Below are 17,725 nucleotides of genomic sequence, written 5' to 3' on the forward strand. Positions count from 1 at the left end.
GTGTCTTCTCCAGGCGAGACCCAGGGCTGTCATAGCCCCTTTATACCGTCAGAGCAGATGGGGAAAACAAAAAACCCTCACATCTCACCTCTCAGACCCAAACAAGCACTCAAAAAAAGCTACCGATAAGATACATCTGTGGTTCAGTAAGTCACCCTGGAGTTATTAGTACTACAGTCATTTTTTAAACATCACCTTCACCAGTTACAAGATGCTCTTTATATTTTAATCAGTAAAAAACTAGTTTGCACCACCCTATTCACTTCTACGCAACAGTAACACCAAAAGCAGGGTTAGCCTCAGGGACATATTTCCGTAATAAGCCTGTTTGCATTAACAAGTCAAGCGTATCACAAATATTTCAAATCTTTTGGATCACCTATTAAACACTTTCCTTGAATTGCGGCTTCCAAAGACCTATCCTTTAGCACTTATAACATACAGTTTCTGAGTAAAGCTTTTAAAAACACAACTGAGAAACTGTGAATAATAAATTAAAATAACAAGAGTGATGAGAGATCATTTTATCTCCCAAGCAGACATAGAAGAAAGAAGCAAACAAGGCTGCAGCAGAATTTCCACCCCCAAGGCACTGTCCCATGACTGTCATTTCCTCCATGCCCTTCCATCTTACTTTTATAATTCCAGTGGATGCTGGTGACTTGGATCTCCTGAGTTGGAATATATTCCTCAATGAATTTCTTTCCCTGCAGTCGGTGCCAGAGTGTGGTTTTCCCAGTGTTCCTGTCCCCTCGGATGACAATTTTCACTGGGGAAAAAAGCAAGCAGACAAATAAAGTTGATTAAAAACAAATCAAAGAATGCTGTGAAAAGCATGTTAACTTTTTGCAAGCATTATTCAGACGTAATTAGTTCTCCTATATTACACAGGCATAGATGGGGTTTGTTAAAAAACATGAGCCTCAGTCATTAAAATTAGCGTTTATTCAGCTGCTCACACTAGCTCAGCAGAAAGAACCAACATCAAGATTGAATCTCCAGACTCTGCACAACTTCAGCAGGCTGAGCGTCCATTCCTTCCCTCCTCCTGCCTTCTCTACCTCTGCCTAGCCCGTACTCCCATTCTGTCATACCCTGCTCCTTTGCCAGCCTTCTCTGCCAGGCTTCTCCTTCAGTTACCTCCTCTATCGTTCCCATTTCTCCTTAAACAGTTCTCATTCCTTGAGAAAATACTCACTTCCTAGATCCACTTGCCCCATGTCCCTGAAAACTCAAGGACCGGTTCTCGGCGGAGCCAATGAGGCCGGGTCCTGCGTTCAGAGGTGCTGCTCCCTACATCCCCCGGGGGCGCGACTCTGAACCCCGGCAGCGGTGAAACCATTCTGGGATGGGTTTGGAGAGCTGAGAGGCAGCTTCTGGTGAACATCACCGCAGAGTTAAGCTGCCGTTGCTCTCAGCTGTCCCCAGCTTTCTCGCACTGGGGCAGTGGCCCCTTTCCCAGGGGAAGCAGAACAGGACTGTGTATTGGTGCTCCAGCTCACAGCCCAGACAGTCTGCGGTGAGGAGACAATCCTTGGCAGGGACGAGGGGCAAAGCAGTGAATGTTCACAGGAGTCTATCTTAAACTGCCCCCGATAAATTCGCCAAACTGCCTCTGTTGATAGCCACAGTTCGATTCCAATTAAATCAAAAGCAGTCTATGTTACGTCCTTAGAAACAAGCTGAACTGAACCAAAACAAGCATGCCCCTTTGGGGACATACACTCGCTTAAATAACAGTGAAATAAAACCAAGAGAAACTGCATCTCTGAAGGTCCTCTGTGTGTCAGAGGGACAGTCTCTACCACAGGAGCCAGCCCTCAGCTGGTTTTAGGTGCAGGTGTACTGACGGCACTCGGCATTCTCAGAATCTGCAGCCTCAGGTAAAGGCACAACAGCCCCATTTCCACCGACCGGCCTCGCACCAGCTCATCTACCACCACGCGCCTCTGCTTCTGCACGTGCTTGTACCCGCTGCGAGGAAAGTGTGTCAATGGAGAAACCCGTTCAGACCCTCCCGAAGAAGTGTCCAATGCATCAACTGTACACAACCTGGCAAAGTAACTTCTGCAGCAATTAACATCACGAACTTTCCAGAGCCTACCCAATGCTACCGTTTTCTTTCTGAAAACAGTATGCGTTGTTTTCTAAATTTTCTGTTACATTAAAGGATGGTTTTTTTTTTAAATACCCTCCTTGTTTTAAGTGGCAACCACAAGGCTACTAGGAAACACAAGCTGACTTGAACAGAATTTTTATGCTTGCGTTTTGAATAGGAGCTATTATCCCCTAGAAAATGGGCCACTCAGAGGCATCTAATGGCAGATTCAGGTGATTAGCATTAGGTTGTGCATCATCATTTGGGCAAGGAAATCTCAGACTGAAGGCTGCCTTCTGTTGTAACTCAGGAGCTATTGCAGGCATTTCAGAGAAAAGTTTAAGAGGTAAACTTTAAGGTATGTGCTGGTTTTGGCTGGGACAGAGGTCATTTTCTTCATAGTAGCCAGTATGGGGCTGGTTTGGATTTGTGCTGGAAACAGCGTTGATAACACAGGGATGTTTTAGTTATTGCTGAGCAGTGCTGGCACAGCACCAAGGCCTTTTCTGCCTCTCACCGGCGAGGGCTGGGGGTGCACAGAAAGCTGGGAGGGGACACGGCAGGGACAGCTGCCCCCAGCTGCCCAAAGGCTGTCCCACGCCGTGGAGCATCGTGCTCGGCATGGAAAGCTGGGGGAAGGAGAAGGAAGGGGGGGTCGTTTGGAGGGATGGCATTTGTCTTCCCAAGTCACCGTTGCGTGTGATGGAGCCCGGCTTTCCTGGAGATGGCTGAACACCTGCCTGCGATGGGGAGCAGTGAGTGAATTTCTTGTTTTGCTTTCCTTGTGCACAGCCTTTGCTTTACCTATTAAACTAAACTGTCTTTATCTCAACCCATCAGTTTCTTCAGTTTTACCCTTCTGATTCTCTCCCCCATCCCACGGGGGGCGAGTGAGCGAGTGGCTGCGTGGTGTTTGGTTGCCAGCTGGTGTTAAGCCGCGGCAAGGTAAAACAGACAGCACCACAAAGCCCGTGGAATAGTTTAGTCTGGTGAAATTTTGTGCTGCAGTTTCCCTGTGCTTTTGCTGCTGTACGCTGAGACGTGCTGTTGTTTATTCTTTTACAAAGTTACTTATTAAAATAGCAAAAGGATAACAAAGGCAAAAATGAACATAGTATTTATAGGCTGACTTCATTTACAGGTCTCAGCACATCTCTGCAGAGACAACAAACCATTTCCTGCATTTCCTGTCACTCTGTGTGTGATTCTGTTTCCTACTTACAGTGAAACAATCAATGTTGGGTTCCTTTGATTTTTCTGAATTAATGCAAGTCCATGGCATAGGCAGAATGAGATTCCATTTGCCCCCGTTAAAACCCAGGGCTTTCTAAATGCTCTCGCTGCCTACCTTAGAGCACCATTTTAAAATTCATATTCCCCCACGAAGTGCAGCATGAGATACTGAAACAGTGAGTTTTAAGGTACAAATGGACCCTCCCTTAAATACTTAGGCCGCTCTCAAGGTGCACTCTCAGGATCACTGCCAGATGACTTCACTGTGAGCTCTCCCCAGAAGGGGTGATCCTGCCTCCCCCGGGACCTTCCTAGTGCCAAGAGCATTATTTACGCAGCTACACATTGAGTCGGATCAAGGAACTGAACTGGCTGAAAGCTAACCCCAAAATTATTCCTTTTCAGTTTTCTTCTCTAGCTCAAGTGCCCAGCTGCAGGAGCGGTAGGAGCAGCACACAGGAGGCACGGCTGGAATGGCAAGGAGAGCACCCCACCCCTGAGCAGCTCACGTTCAGATCAACGCAAGGTGCTCGTGGCACCACACGCTCGGTTTGAACAGGTCCAATGACCTTTCGCAGCTTCAGCACTCCCCATATCAGGATCTCTTACCTCCTACACAGTGCATGAGTTTTCACTGACTTTTTTCCTGAAGAAAGAAAAAGTCTTTAAAAACAGAACAGGAGGAAGGCAGGTGATGTAAATAATTTCTAGCAAAACAAAATCTGTATTTGGGACGTGGCTGGGGCAGGTGTACTCAATGACAGGCACCTTCAAGACAGGAAGAGCTGAGTGAGCTTCAGGGTGCAGCCAGGCAGGTACGTGACAGGCCTGGGCTGTGTCTGAATGCAGAAAAAGAACCAGTAATTATGGGTGAGGTTAGTACCATTACCTACAGGACAGTAACAATCGCTGCCTTATTTTGATTTTAAGTTAAATCAGCACTTACTGCAACAGCCATAGGTTTGTGGCAAAGACAGGAAAATTATCTGTGGGAAGAAGGGTAGGGATGGGGAATAGATCAAGATGAGAGGAATCACAGAATCATAGAATCACATATCGCTTTATTCATATTGTCACTGCATCAGGACAAATAGAGGGATTTCCACTCTCCGGATGAAGAAATGGAAGCAGAGCAGTGACGATACGGGCCCAGAGGGCAGGTCTCAGACCAGCTCAGAACTAGAAATGAGCAACTCTCAGTTCTGCCCACATTGCTCCAGGACACCGCAGCAACTAAGGATCTCAGACCCCGCAGCAAAGATCCCCAAACTTCTCTGCTAATAATCCCCATACGGAGGGTCATAACCTTGCCCTCATTAAGGTCTTTGGGACTGTGACTACAAGGCTGCAACTCAAATCCTTTAAACTGGTTCTGCTGCCAAAAGCAGCACACCTGATCTGCAGACACCCCCAACCACGCTTCCCCAGGGGGAAGAGGCCAGACAACAGTCGAAGCACGTTTGCCACAAGGTGCACAAACACCTGCATCAGCAGTAGCAGAAAATGCAAGAAGGTGGGAAGCAGCAGGACGAGGGGAAGCCTTTCTTTTCGGAGTTGCGCTGAATGAAAACACTTAAAACTACAGAGTCTGGGAACTACTACTCTCAAACAACACGAAAGAAGTAAGGACTATAATGATTACCAAAAGGATACACGGTATTCATTTTGTCTTTTAAAGCACGTTTTAGGCAGAAAAGTAATAAGGGGAGGGACTGAGGGAAATCTTGGAGCTACTGACTTGGGTATTTCTGCACTGGCGACTGTCACGGGCAGGCCGCAGCTGCCCAGAGGAGAGCAGCCCATGCTCCAGGCACACGCAGCGGTGGGGTTTGTCGCGTGGTGAGCGCACTGGGTGCAGCGTCAAGAATAAAGTCCAAAGCAGGCAGCGTGCCGTGTTCTGGGCAACAGGATGGATGGATCCGAACCTTTAGCACTTCCACATCGTTTGCTCCCGTCACTGATCACCAATGGATAACTCCCAGGGAATCCTCTTGCCAGTGCAACCCAGCCAGAACCCTTCCTTTCACCCTTGTTTGCCCATCATTGCCTTACATGAACTTCCACGTTTGAGTAACCTCGTGCTGGTACTTCCTTCTGTAATTTGTGTTGTAATTTGTTTAAACAAGCACTGCTGACAAAGGAATGAGATCCACCTCACTTGCTCTCCACCAAGCCCGCTTGCTCTGGCCTGTCCTACCCTCCCTGGGCTAGCACAGCTACCCGAATGGTGATCAGATCAGCGGAACTGACCCAAGTTTTCACAAAGATTGGTTCCCATACTTGGAACCATGATCTCCCATAAACATCCAAGCCATTACATACATGGTAGAGACCCACATCATTTTCATCTCTGTACCTTCCATAGCGCTCGGGGAACTCTGATGTTATTTGGGCCACGGTAAGTAAAACACAGGAGCTCCGTGCAGATGATAAAGAGAGCAAACAAGGAGTGTGTGTGCTGGGAATGCAATATGAAAGTGTTTTTGTTTTGAAATAGGATGTCCCATGCAGAGGACGTGACTGCTGCCGAGGGCTAATACTGGCCTTTGCTCTCATCGTTTCATTAGAAATCTAAAGCTGCTCACCCTGCAACACTCTTCCTTTTGAAAACTTAGCTGAGTGGGAGAGAGACTGTCAAAATCGATCATTTTGGTTCAACTTAGAGGTGCATACCACCCAGTGCTTTTAATCCTCAGCTTGTAATCTTTAGAACACCACACCATCTTCAGTGTCACCTCAAACCGGGGGGCTGTCTGGTTACAAAATGTAGTTGCCAGCCGTGAAGGCTGGCACAGCATGGCCTGTTCTGAGCCCTGCAGCGAGGCACCGAGAGCCAGCTTTATCAGCAAGCAACTCAAGGCATTCTCAGCACACTAAATACACTTCTGGGAAGGAAATGGGCTTCAGTTCACAGCCAGTAATGGTCTACGAAAGCAAGGAAACATTTCTTTAAAACAGGTAACCACAGCACCCTTTGGTTTAGGTTCAGCCAACTGCAGGAGAACAGAGGAGTTTCAAAGATCCATAGGTGTTAATGGTGGCTACAAAACACCTTTTGCACTCCTCTGCTGAATGTCACACATTTGGGAAGAAAGGAGCCCTGGCAGTGCATAGGATTTGCAGCTCTGCCCTTCCTGGGCAACGGCCCTTGTAATGACATTCCTGCACAGCCCACCTTCACCTCAGACCATAACCTCACCGTGCTGGAACCTGCCCCTCTCTCCAGTGCCATGCCTGTGTAGGGTACTCCGAAGCCCTTTCGTAATCCTGCCTGTATCTCCTATAAATATTATGTAACAGCGATCCAGGAAGAGTTACTATGGAGATTGGAAAGCTTCCCTTATGGCAGTGACTGAAAGCTGCAGTTTTAGTCCAGATATGAAAGCAATAACTGGAACACAAATCCTGATAAAACAGGGCACGAACCAAAAAGCTTTCCCAAGGCTTTCAGTAAGGAGACAAAAAGCAACCAAGCTACAGCTGGTAGCTCAGCTGCTGGCATTTTTGGCCTTGCTGCATTAACGGCAAGTAGGTACATACCCATGCAGGTTCACTGACAGCACAGTTAGTCAACACGTCCTCGTCGACGGCTGTGCCAGCAGGATGCAGCTGATCCATACTACCCGCAGCACAAACGCTCACTCCCTGAAAAGTCAACTCCGTTCTCCTACATAATTCACAAGCTGGTATGAGCTACCTGATCTCAACGTGTACCGGTGACGCACGTGGATGTGTTCTGGTCTGTGGGATGCACGAAGCCTCTGCACAGATCAATGGTCTTTAACCAACAGATCTCCAGGTACGTGTTTAACCACGCAGTGCTGTATTCCGAGGCATAATAGTTTCATCCTCACCTCCTGTCTTTCACTGGAAATAAAGTCTCTTAACAACACTGTGCTTCTGTTCACATTCCTGACTGCTTGCTAAGACACTAATTTTCTAAATTAAGCACTACTGGCATATCTAACAGATGCGCGATGGACAAAGGCACCAAATGCTCTCCCTAGTATAGCACAGAGCTTCAAAATATATCCATTCAAAAGCCCAGTCAACAGTGATAACACTAAAAAAAAAAGCAAAAAAACCTATCCCCAAACCCCAAAGTGCAAACCCCTCCCTTCATGTTCTCTTTCAGATTAAGATCCAACCTAAGCTCCATTCCTCCAACACGTGTGCCTTTGCAGAATGTACTCAGTGCCACGTTTACAAATCAGTTTCCTTCTAAACCGCCAGTCTCTCGGCCTTCTGCAGTCTGACTTCCCTGCCCACCTGGATCCACACAGATGAGCTGATACTCGCAGCGCTCTCTGGTACCATCTCTATTTTCAGCAAGGATGACATAACTACCGTCCCTGTCTCACAATTGTTATTTTGGGATGTATTTCACATACTTGCAGTGCCCTCCTGAAACATTAGAAATAACCTTTACTGAGCATCAGGGGGAAAACGCAACCCTGAGCCTCAACACTGAAAGTAAAAAAAATTCTGAAGACGTTCCCTGAGAAAAGAGCAAACGTATCAGTTGCAGAAACAGATAATCAGAATGAAATTATGTACCAAGGGCACATAAAGGCATACATCACTCCCCTTGTATTGAAGCCTGGCAGGGCAGAGCTTTTCAATAGACCCTTATCATATAACCACTAGAGCTTAATTATAAATACCATTATCCTGGGCTGCAGGGAAGGTCACCCACACACTCAGGGGAGTTACTCTCTTGATGGTTTAACTGACAAAAATTGATTTACAAGGAATTCTCTCTTGTGCCACAATCAGCGGAAAGCAGGCTGCCGTTCAGGACATCTGCTGACTGGGGACACTGCTGCACTACAGGTTCCCGAGTCCCGCACAGAAAGAGAAAAGTTTCCCATCCCTCCTGCCTCCCACGCTTCCGCAAGCTCTAATATTTCATTGCAAACTTGGCTTTGGGCAAATACCGGCAAAAGCACCACCACACACAACGAAAGCATATGCATGTCACAGTCCCACCACGCTATGGGACATCAGATGGGCCACACCGACGCGTCTCGCCTCCCACCCGGGGCCAGCCGTGGCCCCCGCCAGACCCCCCGAACCTGGGCTCCGACTCACTGTTATACTGGACTCCCTTGGCAAACCTCCTCTGCAGAGCCTGGTTCATGGACTGCAGCCCCGCAGGGATATTCTTGTCTCTGACCGGAGTCTGGTCCGAGCCCACCAGCTTCTTCAGGGCCGAGAACATCTTTCTGGTCCCACACCTGCGCCACCACTTGCGGGAAAGGGGCCGCTGCGCCGGGGCTCAGGGGCAGGGCGGCCCCGGGGCAGGGGGCATCGGGGGGACTCACAGCGGCGCGGGAAAATCAGGGCTGGGGCAGGGCTGGGCCGGCCATGAGGGGCCTCCCGGGCTCGGCAGGGCGGAGGTGTGCGGGCTCGGCCCGGCCCGGCCCGCAGCGGCGGGGAGAGGGCTCAGCCGGGGCCCCGCCGTGTGCCGGGGTGCGGGGCGCTAACCGGGCATGGCCCGGGACCGGGGCGGTGCGGGGAGACAGGGGGGCTCCTGCCGGCGGCGGTGGGGCCGGGGCGGCGGCTCAGCCCCGCCGGGCGCCGCCGCTGGAGGCCGGGCGCGGGGAGCGGAGGCGGCACGGGGCTCCCGCCGCCGTCGCCATCTTGCCTCTTCCGCCTCGCCGCCGGGGGACGGGGCGCGCGCGGCGCCGGGTACGGCGGCCGCCAGGGGCCAGCAGGGCGCGGAGCGCGGCCGGCGGCGGGGCCCGCGCCTGCCTTCGGCCCGCCCTGGGCGCGCCCCCAGGACCCCTGTGATCCCCCACGGCCCCTCGTAACCCTTCCCGGGCCCCCATGTGTACCCCCATAACCCCCGTCACCCCCTCCTGGGCCCCTCATGGCTCCCCGAGACCTTTGCAGACCCCTCCTGTGAGCTTCATGGCTCCTCTGCCTGGGACCCCTGGGAACCCAGTAACCCCCTCCTGGGACGGCCATAGCTGCCCCGCGACCCCCATAACCCACATAATCCTCTCCTGCCACCCACCCCTGCCCCCAGCACCCCGGAGCCCCCCCAAAACACTTCTAATTCCCTGCCGGGACCCCCACCTGTGAACCCCACAACCCTTGTAATCCCCTCCTGGGACCCCTGTAGGCCCCAAATTCCCTGTAGTCCTCTTCTGGGACCTCTATGGCCCCCTGCGATCCCCACAACCGCTGTAATCCCCTCCTGTGACACCCCCATTTTCTCCCTGTGACACTCACAACCCCGTAATTCCCTCCTGTGATCCACAATAATCCCCCTGTGACCCACTGTAACATCTGTAATTCCCTGCTGTGACCCACCACAGAGCCCTGGGGACCCTAAACCCCTTCTGTGACCCCTCAGGTTCCCCTCTGATGCCCTTGCTGTGACCTCCCCCCCCGCCGTGATCCCCATCCCTCTCCATGAGCCCTACCCCAGCCCGTGACTGCCCCCCTGGTCGCACCATGCCCTTCCTGCTATGACCTCCATGCAGCAGCAATTATTGGTCCTGCTGCCCCCTTCCCAGCTGCCCACCACCGGCCCCCAGGAGATGGGGGGCTGAACCCCAGCCAGCGGGACGCCCTGAGCCCCCCAGTGCCCCGTTGGCCAGCACAGCACAGCGTGGGCAGAGAGCAGCTGAGGCAGGGAGAGAGACTCAGTGGGGACCCCCCAGCATCCCCACAAAGCGGGGGGACACGCCATTGGGGAGGCCAGCGAGGACCCCACGGTGTCCTCTGCCCCTCCTGGACACCCCACCCTGCTCTCCACCAGCTTGAGGATGGACACTGGGCTCATTGGTCACATTAGCGACATTTACTGCTGGAGACATCTCCTGTGCCGCTGCCAGCAGCTCCTGGCACCCTCCTGCTGGGCCCCAGTGCTGGGTGCCGGCAGCTCGTCCTCCACCCGCGTCAGTTTGACAGATGCAGAAATTCCTCGTCCTCTGCAAGTGGATAGACACATGGAGTGACAGACGGACCCACAGAGCCCCTCCTAGCCCCACAGACAGATGGCGATGGCTGATGCTTCCCACTTTGTCCCTGCTGTCAGTGATGGGGAGAAGTGGTCCGGACCCTCCATGCACCCCCATGCTGTCCTGGGATGTCACTTCACGTCCTGTCACCCGCAATGGTGGCATTAATGAACTTTATATTGGTGACAGGGATAATAAAAGATGGGCTCTGCGCTAAGACACGCTACTCTGGCCCCATTTCCCATCCATGGGGCATGGGGAGTGCCCAGCTCCTGCCCCACAGGACTCGCCCAGGGCTGGCTGTGGTTGAAGACCCTTGAGCTTGCCCTTTGTGGGAAGATTTTCCCCGTCACACTCCCAAAAACCTGCTGGTCCATCCATCCCACGGGCTGAGCAGTGCCCATTGTGTCTCCCTAGGAGGTTCAAGATGGAAACCCCCATGATGACTAGAGCTGGAGGGTCTGTCAGGCATTGCATGGAGGGTACACCCCCGGCGGGGACCCTGTTTTGGTCCTTATTCGGTGTCAGGGTCCCTACAGCCCCCCCAAATCTTTCAGCCACTCTTCCCTCAGTGGCATCCTCTCCTGGGGGCTGTTGCCTCTGCTGCTCCCCATGGCACCCCAGCCTGCTTGGGCCATTTCCCCTTTTACCAAGACCATTTTGAAGTTTAGTCATGGCCTCAGTATATCTGCAGTCTACACAGTCCCCCTGTGTGATACTGTCTGTGGATTAATGACCATGTTCCTCAGTTCGTCAGAGTCCCTGACCCAGGACAGCCCCATCCTGGGCCCACCCAGATCCAGGACAGCCCCATCCTGGACCCACCCAGATCCAGGACAGCCCCATCCCAAGCCCAGGCAGACCCAGCACACCCAGACCCAGCCCGGAGCAGGACAGGAGATGGTGCAGGCTGCTGCCCTGGGTCCCCCAGCACAGCACGGTGTGGTGCAGGCAGGGTGCAGGCAGGGTGCGGGCCGGGTGGGGGTACCTGCCAGAGAAGGAGCCCCGCAGTACTCCTTGCACTCCTTCTCCGAGTAGAACTGGTTCCCGTTACCCTTGCAGCCTCCGTAGCTGAACGTGATGCACTTGCCCTGAGTGGCGTCGAAGGCCCAGCGTGTCACCGGCTTCTGGCAGGGACCCTGGACGATGGGCAGCCTGCAGGCAGCTGTGGGGACAAGGGGCTGCTCTGAGGGCCGGGGTTCAGGGCCCCCACACCTCCCACATGGATGCTGGACACATGGGGTCTCTCTCAGATCTCCTCTGATGCCTCAGCAAAGGCACCTCCCATGCCCACACCCCACCGGGATGTCTCCTGGTGGTCCCGCTCACCCTCGGTCCGGCACGCCTGCAGGCACTCCTTCTCCGAGTAGAAGTTGTTGCCGTTGCCCAGACAGCCGCCGTAGAGGAAGGATTCGCAGGCCATGGAGGAGGAGTTGTAGAAGAAGCGGGAGAGCATCCCGCTGCAGGGCCCGGGGTCCCGGCTCAGGCGGCACGAGTCTGGGGATGAGCGCAGCATGGGCTGTCACAGGCAAACAGGGATGCAGGGCAGGGGGACACCCCATGCAGCCCCCCTCCCCTGGGACATACCTTCCTTATTGCCGATGTAAGGGGGCAGGGGTCCCGCGGCCGAGCCCTCCTCGGGGGGCAGGACTGCTCTCCGCGCCCTCTGCACAGGGAAGGAAGCACAGAGCTGCTGTCAGCCCCTGCCCGTGGGACCTGCTGCCCACCCCATCGCCCCCGGACCCCTGCTGCCCCCGGGATGGGCAATGGTGGGGGCAGCTCTGCTGGGTGCTGCAGCCCGTCCAGGCTCCAACCCTCCTCGGTGCTGCCAGCACATCTCCAGTCATCGATCTCGGGTCAACAGGCTGTGATCCCTCCCCACATCATGGTCTTCCCAGCCCTGTGCTCATCATGGGTGGGCACCAGGATCATATATTTTGAATAAAGACACCCAAAGTGCCGCAGTCATGCCCTGTGCTGGGGACATGTCTCCGCTCTTGCTGGTGTAAGGTGGTGTGTTACCTGCTCTCGAATCAACTGCATTGTTTCTCCTATGAAAGTCCCCCCCGCCTTGAAAATCCTTCTAAACTCAACCCTGTTGCGTGACTGTAGCTGAAGGATCAGTGGGGCACTGAGCTGCTTCCCCATCCCTGGAGGGGGGGTCCACATCATGGTTGGGGCACCCAGCCAGGCAAGGAGACACCAGGCTCCACATGCAGCAACTTTCACCCCGTGAACAAAAATCAGAGTAGGAAAGGACCGTTGCCTTCCACTTGGAATTGAGCCCTAGTGCCCACCTGGCCCCAGGACGCTCACCCTGCGGCCCGTGCCTGCCTGTGTCCCCGTCCTCGCAGGCAAAGCCCATCAGCAGAGATGAAAGAGCATCTCCCAGGGCAGTCAGCAGAGCTGCTGCCCAAACAATGTGTCCTGCCCACAGACCTTGGTCCCTGGACACCGGGTCTCCAGTAGGTTTGGCTTGGAGGGGATGTCCCCAGCCATCTCAGGAGGTCCCGGGCTGCACCACTCACCTGGGAGGCAGCTGCAGTCTCCTGAGGAACGCATTCACCTGGCCCAGATGACAGGAGAGAAGATCAGCAGCATGAGAGGGGAGGCACCCTGATGCACTCATCTCACTGTGGTCCTGCACTGTGCATACACAGGACCCCGGGGAAGGGGATGCCCCCCAGTTTCACCCCAACATTCTTCCCTTCTTGCTGCTTTCCACCTCCCACTTACAGGAGCATCACCCTGAAATCCCCACACCCACCTCCGTCATGCTAGCACCTTCTGAACCCCAGGCTGAGCAAGAAGCTCCTCGGGTCCTTGGGAGCACCCAGTCATGGGGTCTTGAGTGACCCTGGGTGTCCTGCGCCCTCATTCCAGTACAACGTTGTGGGGTGCGTTGACCTGACAGCCCAGCAAGGACCCCACTAACTGGAAGCTGGTGGAAGCCTAACTGATACATGGCCTTCTCTTATTCCCATCCCACCCTATTAAAGCCCTTGTCTCTCCTCCCTCCATCCTGACTGTCCCCCTTTCTCCCCAGCCTTGCGCACCAAGAAGGAGCAGCCCCAGTGCTCTGGCATTCTGGGGGGACAGGCAATGGAAGAAGTGCCTCGTGGTGGGTTACCTCTGTTGGCCAGGATGAAGATGGAGTCCGCGGGGATGCCCATCTCTAAAGCCAGCTGCTGGAAAGACTCGATGAGGTCCTCCCGCAGCTCCGGGTTCCTCCCTGGGCAAGGGAACAGGCTGTGAACAGGGTTGGGGTGGGAGGGGGTCTGCATGCAGTCCCCCAACCACCCACCGACCTGCAGAGCTCAGGCAGCTACAGGCAAGCCCAGTACCAGCCTCCTGATCCTACCCAACCCCTCCTCTGTTGCTCTTGACCAGCCTTGAGCAAGGGCTCGGACAAAGTGATTCTAATGTTTTTCAATCACAAAAGACAGCATCTCCTGCCACTGCAGGGTTTCTTCCAAGCAGATGTTGCCACCTTCATCCCAAACAATGGGCTGGTTTGGATGGTCACTGTGTGATGTGGCTTTAAGCTGAGCCACAAGACTCAGCCTCTGCAGTGCTGAAGATGAACTGGTCCAAAGCACCACTTCCAAAGCCATGGTCAGGTGCCTCAAGGCCAAGGGACCTGAGGGACCATTGGGTGGTGTTCCTGAGCTGTATTGGTCCTCAAGTACCATAGCCAGACGTACCGTACAGCTTCAGGGTGGTGCTTGGGCCAAAACTACTTTTCTTCTTCATCAGAATGACAGCATATTCTTCATAATTGGTGCGGAGCACATAGGACTGGATAGACACATCCCATTCTGGTGAGACAGAGACACAGGGAACATCATTCCTGTCCCTTGGGGAGAAACGGGGCAGTGTAGGACAATCCCAGAGCTGGGGGCTGAAATCAGGCAGCTAATTCAAGAAAACAGCTGATTTTTGGGAAGCGGACTCTGATACAACCCTGAGTCCCTTTAGGCTCACCAGCCTCTTCTTAGTCGAGGGGATTGGAAACCGAGGGTTGTGGACAACTGAGGCACCACCAACGCTCCTGAGATGTGGCTGGTGGGATCCTGCAGCAGCTTGGGCCCTTGGGGACAGGAGGGATCTGCTGGAACGTCTCATAATCCTGTGCCTATGCAGGGACAGTGGTGAGAGCCCCTGCCCCTGAGCCCCTTTCCTCAAACTTCACTCCATACTTTGGCTGGAAATGACCCAAACTGTGGAGTGGTTTCGGAGCCCCACTCTCCCAAACCCTGGCACTGGTTCCCATCACCCAGCCATGGCACAGCTCTTGCGGATGAGCGGGTCAGCAGCGAGCCCAACTTACTGGGGTTATAGTAGGTGTATTTGCCGGGAGTGCTGGTTTTCAGGTACTCTCCTGAGATACGCGTGCAGTCACCTTGCCTGGAGGGAGGAGGAAAACAAGCAGCTCCTTGGAGTGATCGTTTTTCTGGTTATTGCACAAAAATCATGTCTTGGGCACCAAGGCCATGGCGCAGGACCCCTGAAATCCCCCTGGGTGTTTGAGCTCAACCCAGACCCTCCTCAGGGCTCTGATGCCAGCCAGGGCAAGCAACTCCCGTGTCCTGTCCCAGCCCCTGGGAGATCGTGGGGTGGCTCTGGGGGAGGCTCGAGCACCCACGGCAGTGCCCCTACCGCAGCCGGGTGCTGGCGGTGCTGATCTGGTCGTTGCTGGGGCCAGGGCCCAGCACCAGCGTGCCCATGCTGAACTTCTCCTTGTAGTTCTTCATCCACGTGCAGGTCGTGCCGATGGCGATGTCGTACCACTTCCCGTACATCTGCGGGGAGAAAAAAGGGACATCACCGCCAGCCCTTTCCACCGAGGTAGGGCACCTCCTGGTTTCCTGCAGAGCTGAAATATTCCTGGCCCAGAGAGCAACTGGGGGGATGATGGTGCAGGGTGCCAAGGCCAGAGCTGCTGCAGGATTTAGGAAGCGGATCAGCACGAAGCAGGATTTTCCTGGGTTCCCTGACCACCAGGCAGAGCTGGAGGCATCAGGCTGGCGTCTCCCTGTGTGTCCCAGGGGACCCCAGACCCAGGCACACATGTGGGGCTGCTCAGAGCCTGGCAGGGGACAGGGCTGCCTGCGGGACATCTCCCCGGCACGCTGCATCCTGCACGAATCCTGCGCGCTGGGGCTCCCCGCGGGCCCTGCCAGCACCTCTTAGGCTGGGCGGATCAACAGGCATCTCATGGGATTCACCAGCCCCAGCCGCTCGGGCTCCGGCCGCCTGGCTGAGGTGTTTGCCGAGCTGAGGCCATCCCAACGGCCAGAGCTGGGGGGGTGGCACCCCGGGAAGGACACGCTGCCAATGCCTGCCCCACACAGCCTGACACGGGCATGGATAAATATCTCCCTCCTTTCTGGAGGAGAAGGAAATAAAGCTTTCCCCTATCCCTTCTGCCCCAGAATTAAGGGACCGCAAGCCGCCATTACCCGCTCAGCCTCAAAATTCTCCTGCACTTGGATATCCTCATCCTGGTCCCCGACGGGGGTCCCGCTGACCACGGCAAAGAGGAGGAGGGACAGGAGACCCCAAAACATTGTGACCGGTGGCTTCAGAGTGCTCCTGAGCCCCAGCGCGCCCGCGAGATCCCGGACTCTGTGCTGTCCCCAGTGCGCAGCAGCGTGACCTTCAGACTGCGGCCAGCGGGGCCGGCCAGCTGGGCTCGGGGGGGCTGCCAGGGGGGAGTGGGGCAGCTGGTGGCCCTGCACGGCCCTGGCCACGTGGGCCTCGGCAGCGGTGGGCATTTGCAGAGAGCTGACATGGGGTGCAGGAGGGGAGACGAGCACCCTCCTGCTGCGCCAGGCTGAGCTCCTCACCCTCCCCGGTTCCTACACAACTGCTTGGCCCAGACGTGGGGCCAGGACCTGCCCGTCTCCTTTATTCTACTTTGGGATCCATATTCCTACTCTGGCATCCTGCAAAGAGCCTGCCGAGCCCCAGCCCTGACAGCCCAGCCCAGCCCTACGGAGAGGAGAGGACTGAGGGGTCCCCAGCGCTCACCCCAGGCCGCCTGACCCTGACCAGTGTCCGCAGGGAGCAGAGTCCACGCTGCCTGCTCCCCTTTTGGACCCCCTTCCCCGGGGGTCCCAAGCCGGCGGCCAATGCCTGGGTGTCACCCATCCTATAGCCGAGGATCCCCAGGCCCGGCAGGCGTGGGTGGTGCTGGGCATGCCGTCCCTCCACTGTTTGCCTTTGCAGGATGATTAACTGAAACCAAACAGCCCCGGGAGAAATGGCAAACAGAGCAAAGGGCAGGAGCCCCTCTGCGGGTCAGCCCCCAGCCCAATATTTGCAGAGAAGGGCCGGAGCCGGAGGCACGCTTGCAGGAGGCGGCTGGACTTTCACCCCTCCTCTCCAGCGCAGGCCACCAAGGGACCCTTTGCGCAGGACCCATGGATGCGCTGCCCGGCCAGCACGAGCTGCGGGGGAGGCCGTGGTCCGGGCTTCTCATGGCACACGTCTTCGCGTCACATCTGGGGCATCCTCAGGAGCAAGGGGGAACCTCTGGACATGGGGCAGAGACCCCTTTAATGAACTCGCCTCATTAACCCGCCCTGTGCTTCTCTCTGTCTGGAGGAGCATCCCCCCCCCCAGCCCCGGCCCAGAAGCAGCGCTGGGCTCCAGCCCCCACCGAGCGGGTGCTGCGGGACGCCGGGGCTGTCCCGGGGGTCCCTCCCCGCGCAGGGGTCCCGCTGCCCCCGGCCCCGCCGGCGCTAGGTGGCAGCCGGCGGTAAGGAATGACAGCCCGGCCCCGCTCCGGTCCCCGACTCCGCTCCGGTCCCCGCTGCGCTGCAGCCTCGGCGGGTGGGGGGACATCGCTGTGCCCCCCCGGGGCGGCCCTTCCTCCGGCGCCGGGGCCGGGACAGGGCCCCGGGCAGCGGGGACGGCGGGGACCGGCAGCGACGGGCAGTGGGGGCTGGCGACGATGGGCAGTGGGGACTCGCAGCAATGGGCGGTGGCGACCGTCAGCGATGGTAGAGGGGACTGGCACTGATGGGCAATGGGGGCCGGCAGCGACAGGCAGTGGGGGCTGGCAATGATGGGCAGTGGGGACTGGTACTGATGGTAGAGGGGACTGGCAGCAATGGGCAGTGGGGACTGGTGATGGGCAGTGGGGACTGGCAAAGATGGGTAGTGGGGACTGGCCCCGGGAGCTTTGCAAAGCAGGACGGGCTGTTGAGTGCTGGCAGCGGGGCCGGAGCCCTGTGCTGTCGCGGGGCAGGCAATAGGCAACGTCCAGGGAGGCAGGACCGGCTGCCCGTGCACTGCCCATGCGGGAATGGGCCTTCCCATATCACTGGTGCACAGAAATGCCCTGTGGGAGCAAATGCGCTCAAACAGCGGCAGTCCCAAGTGTGAACAACGCAGGATACGCTCCTAAATATCCTCT

General features: G+C 55.7%; 2 protein-coding genes across 2 annotated transcripts in view; both read right to left on the reverse strand.

Moving 5' to 3' along the window:
* RABL6 (RAB, member RAS oncogene family like 6) overlaps nt 1-9,003 on the reverse strand; it is a 67,559-nt gene extending 58,556 nt beyond the window's left edge. Inside the window, exons 1-2 of the mRNA XM_074608260.1 lie at nt 8,423-9,003; nt 635-769 (exon numbers count right to left, since the gene is read on the reverse strand). Coding sequence (XP_074464361.1) covers nt 635-769; nt 8,423-8,552 — 265 coding nt within the window. The 5' untranslated portion in view covers nt 8,553-9,003. The remainder of the gene's footprint in view (nt 1-634; nt 770-8,422) is intronic.
* Nucleotides 9,004-10,127: 1,124 nt separating this feature from the next.
* Nucleotides 10,128-15,948, reverse strand: AMBP (alpha-1-microglobulin/bikunin precursor). Its single transcript, XM_074608551.1, has 10 exons — nt 15,765-15,948; nt 14,962-15,104; nt 14,633-14,709; nt 14,007-14,120; nt 13,433-13,534; nt 12,831-12,868; nt 11,890-11,968; nt 11,632-11,799; nt 11,291-11,467; nt 10,128-10,272 (listed from the first exon to the last, which is right to left on the reverse strand). Exons 1-10 carry the CDS (start codon nt 15,870-15,872, stop codon nt 10,241-10,243), a joined length of 1,038 nt encoding a protein of 345 aa, XP_074464652.1. The 5' UTR covers nt 15,873-15,948; the 3' UTR covers nt 10,128-10,240.
* Between the last annotated feature and the right edge of the window lie 1,777 nt (nt 15,949-17,725).

Source organism: Larus michahellis, chromosome 15, assembly GCF_964199755.1.
Source record: "Larus michahellis chromosome 15, bLarMic1.1, whole genome shotgun sequence".
Classification (NCBI taxonomy): domain Eukaryota; kingdom Metazoa; phylum Chordata; class Aves; order Charadriiformes; family Laridae; genus Larus; species Larus michahellis.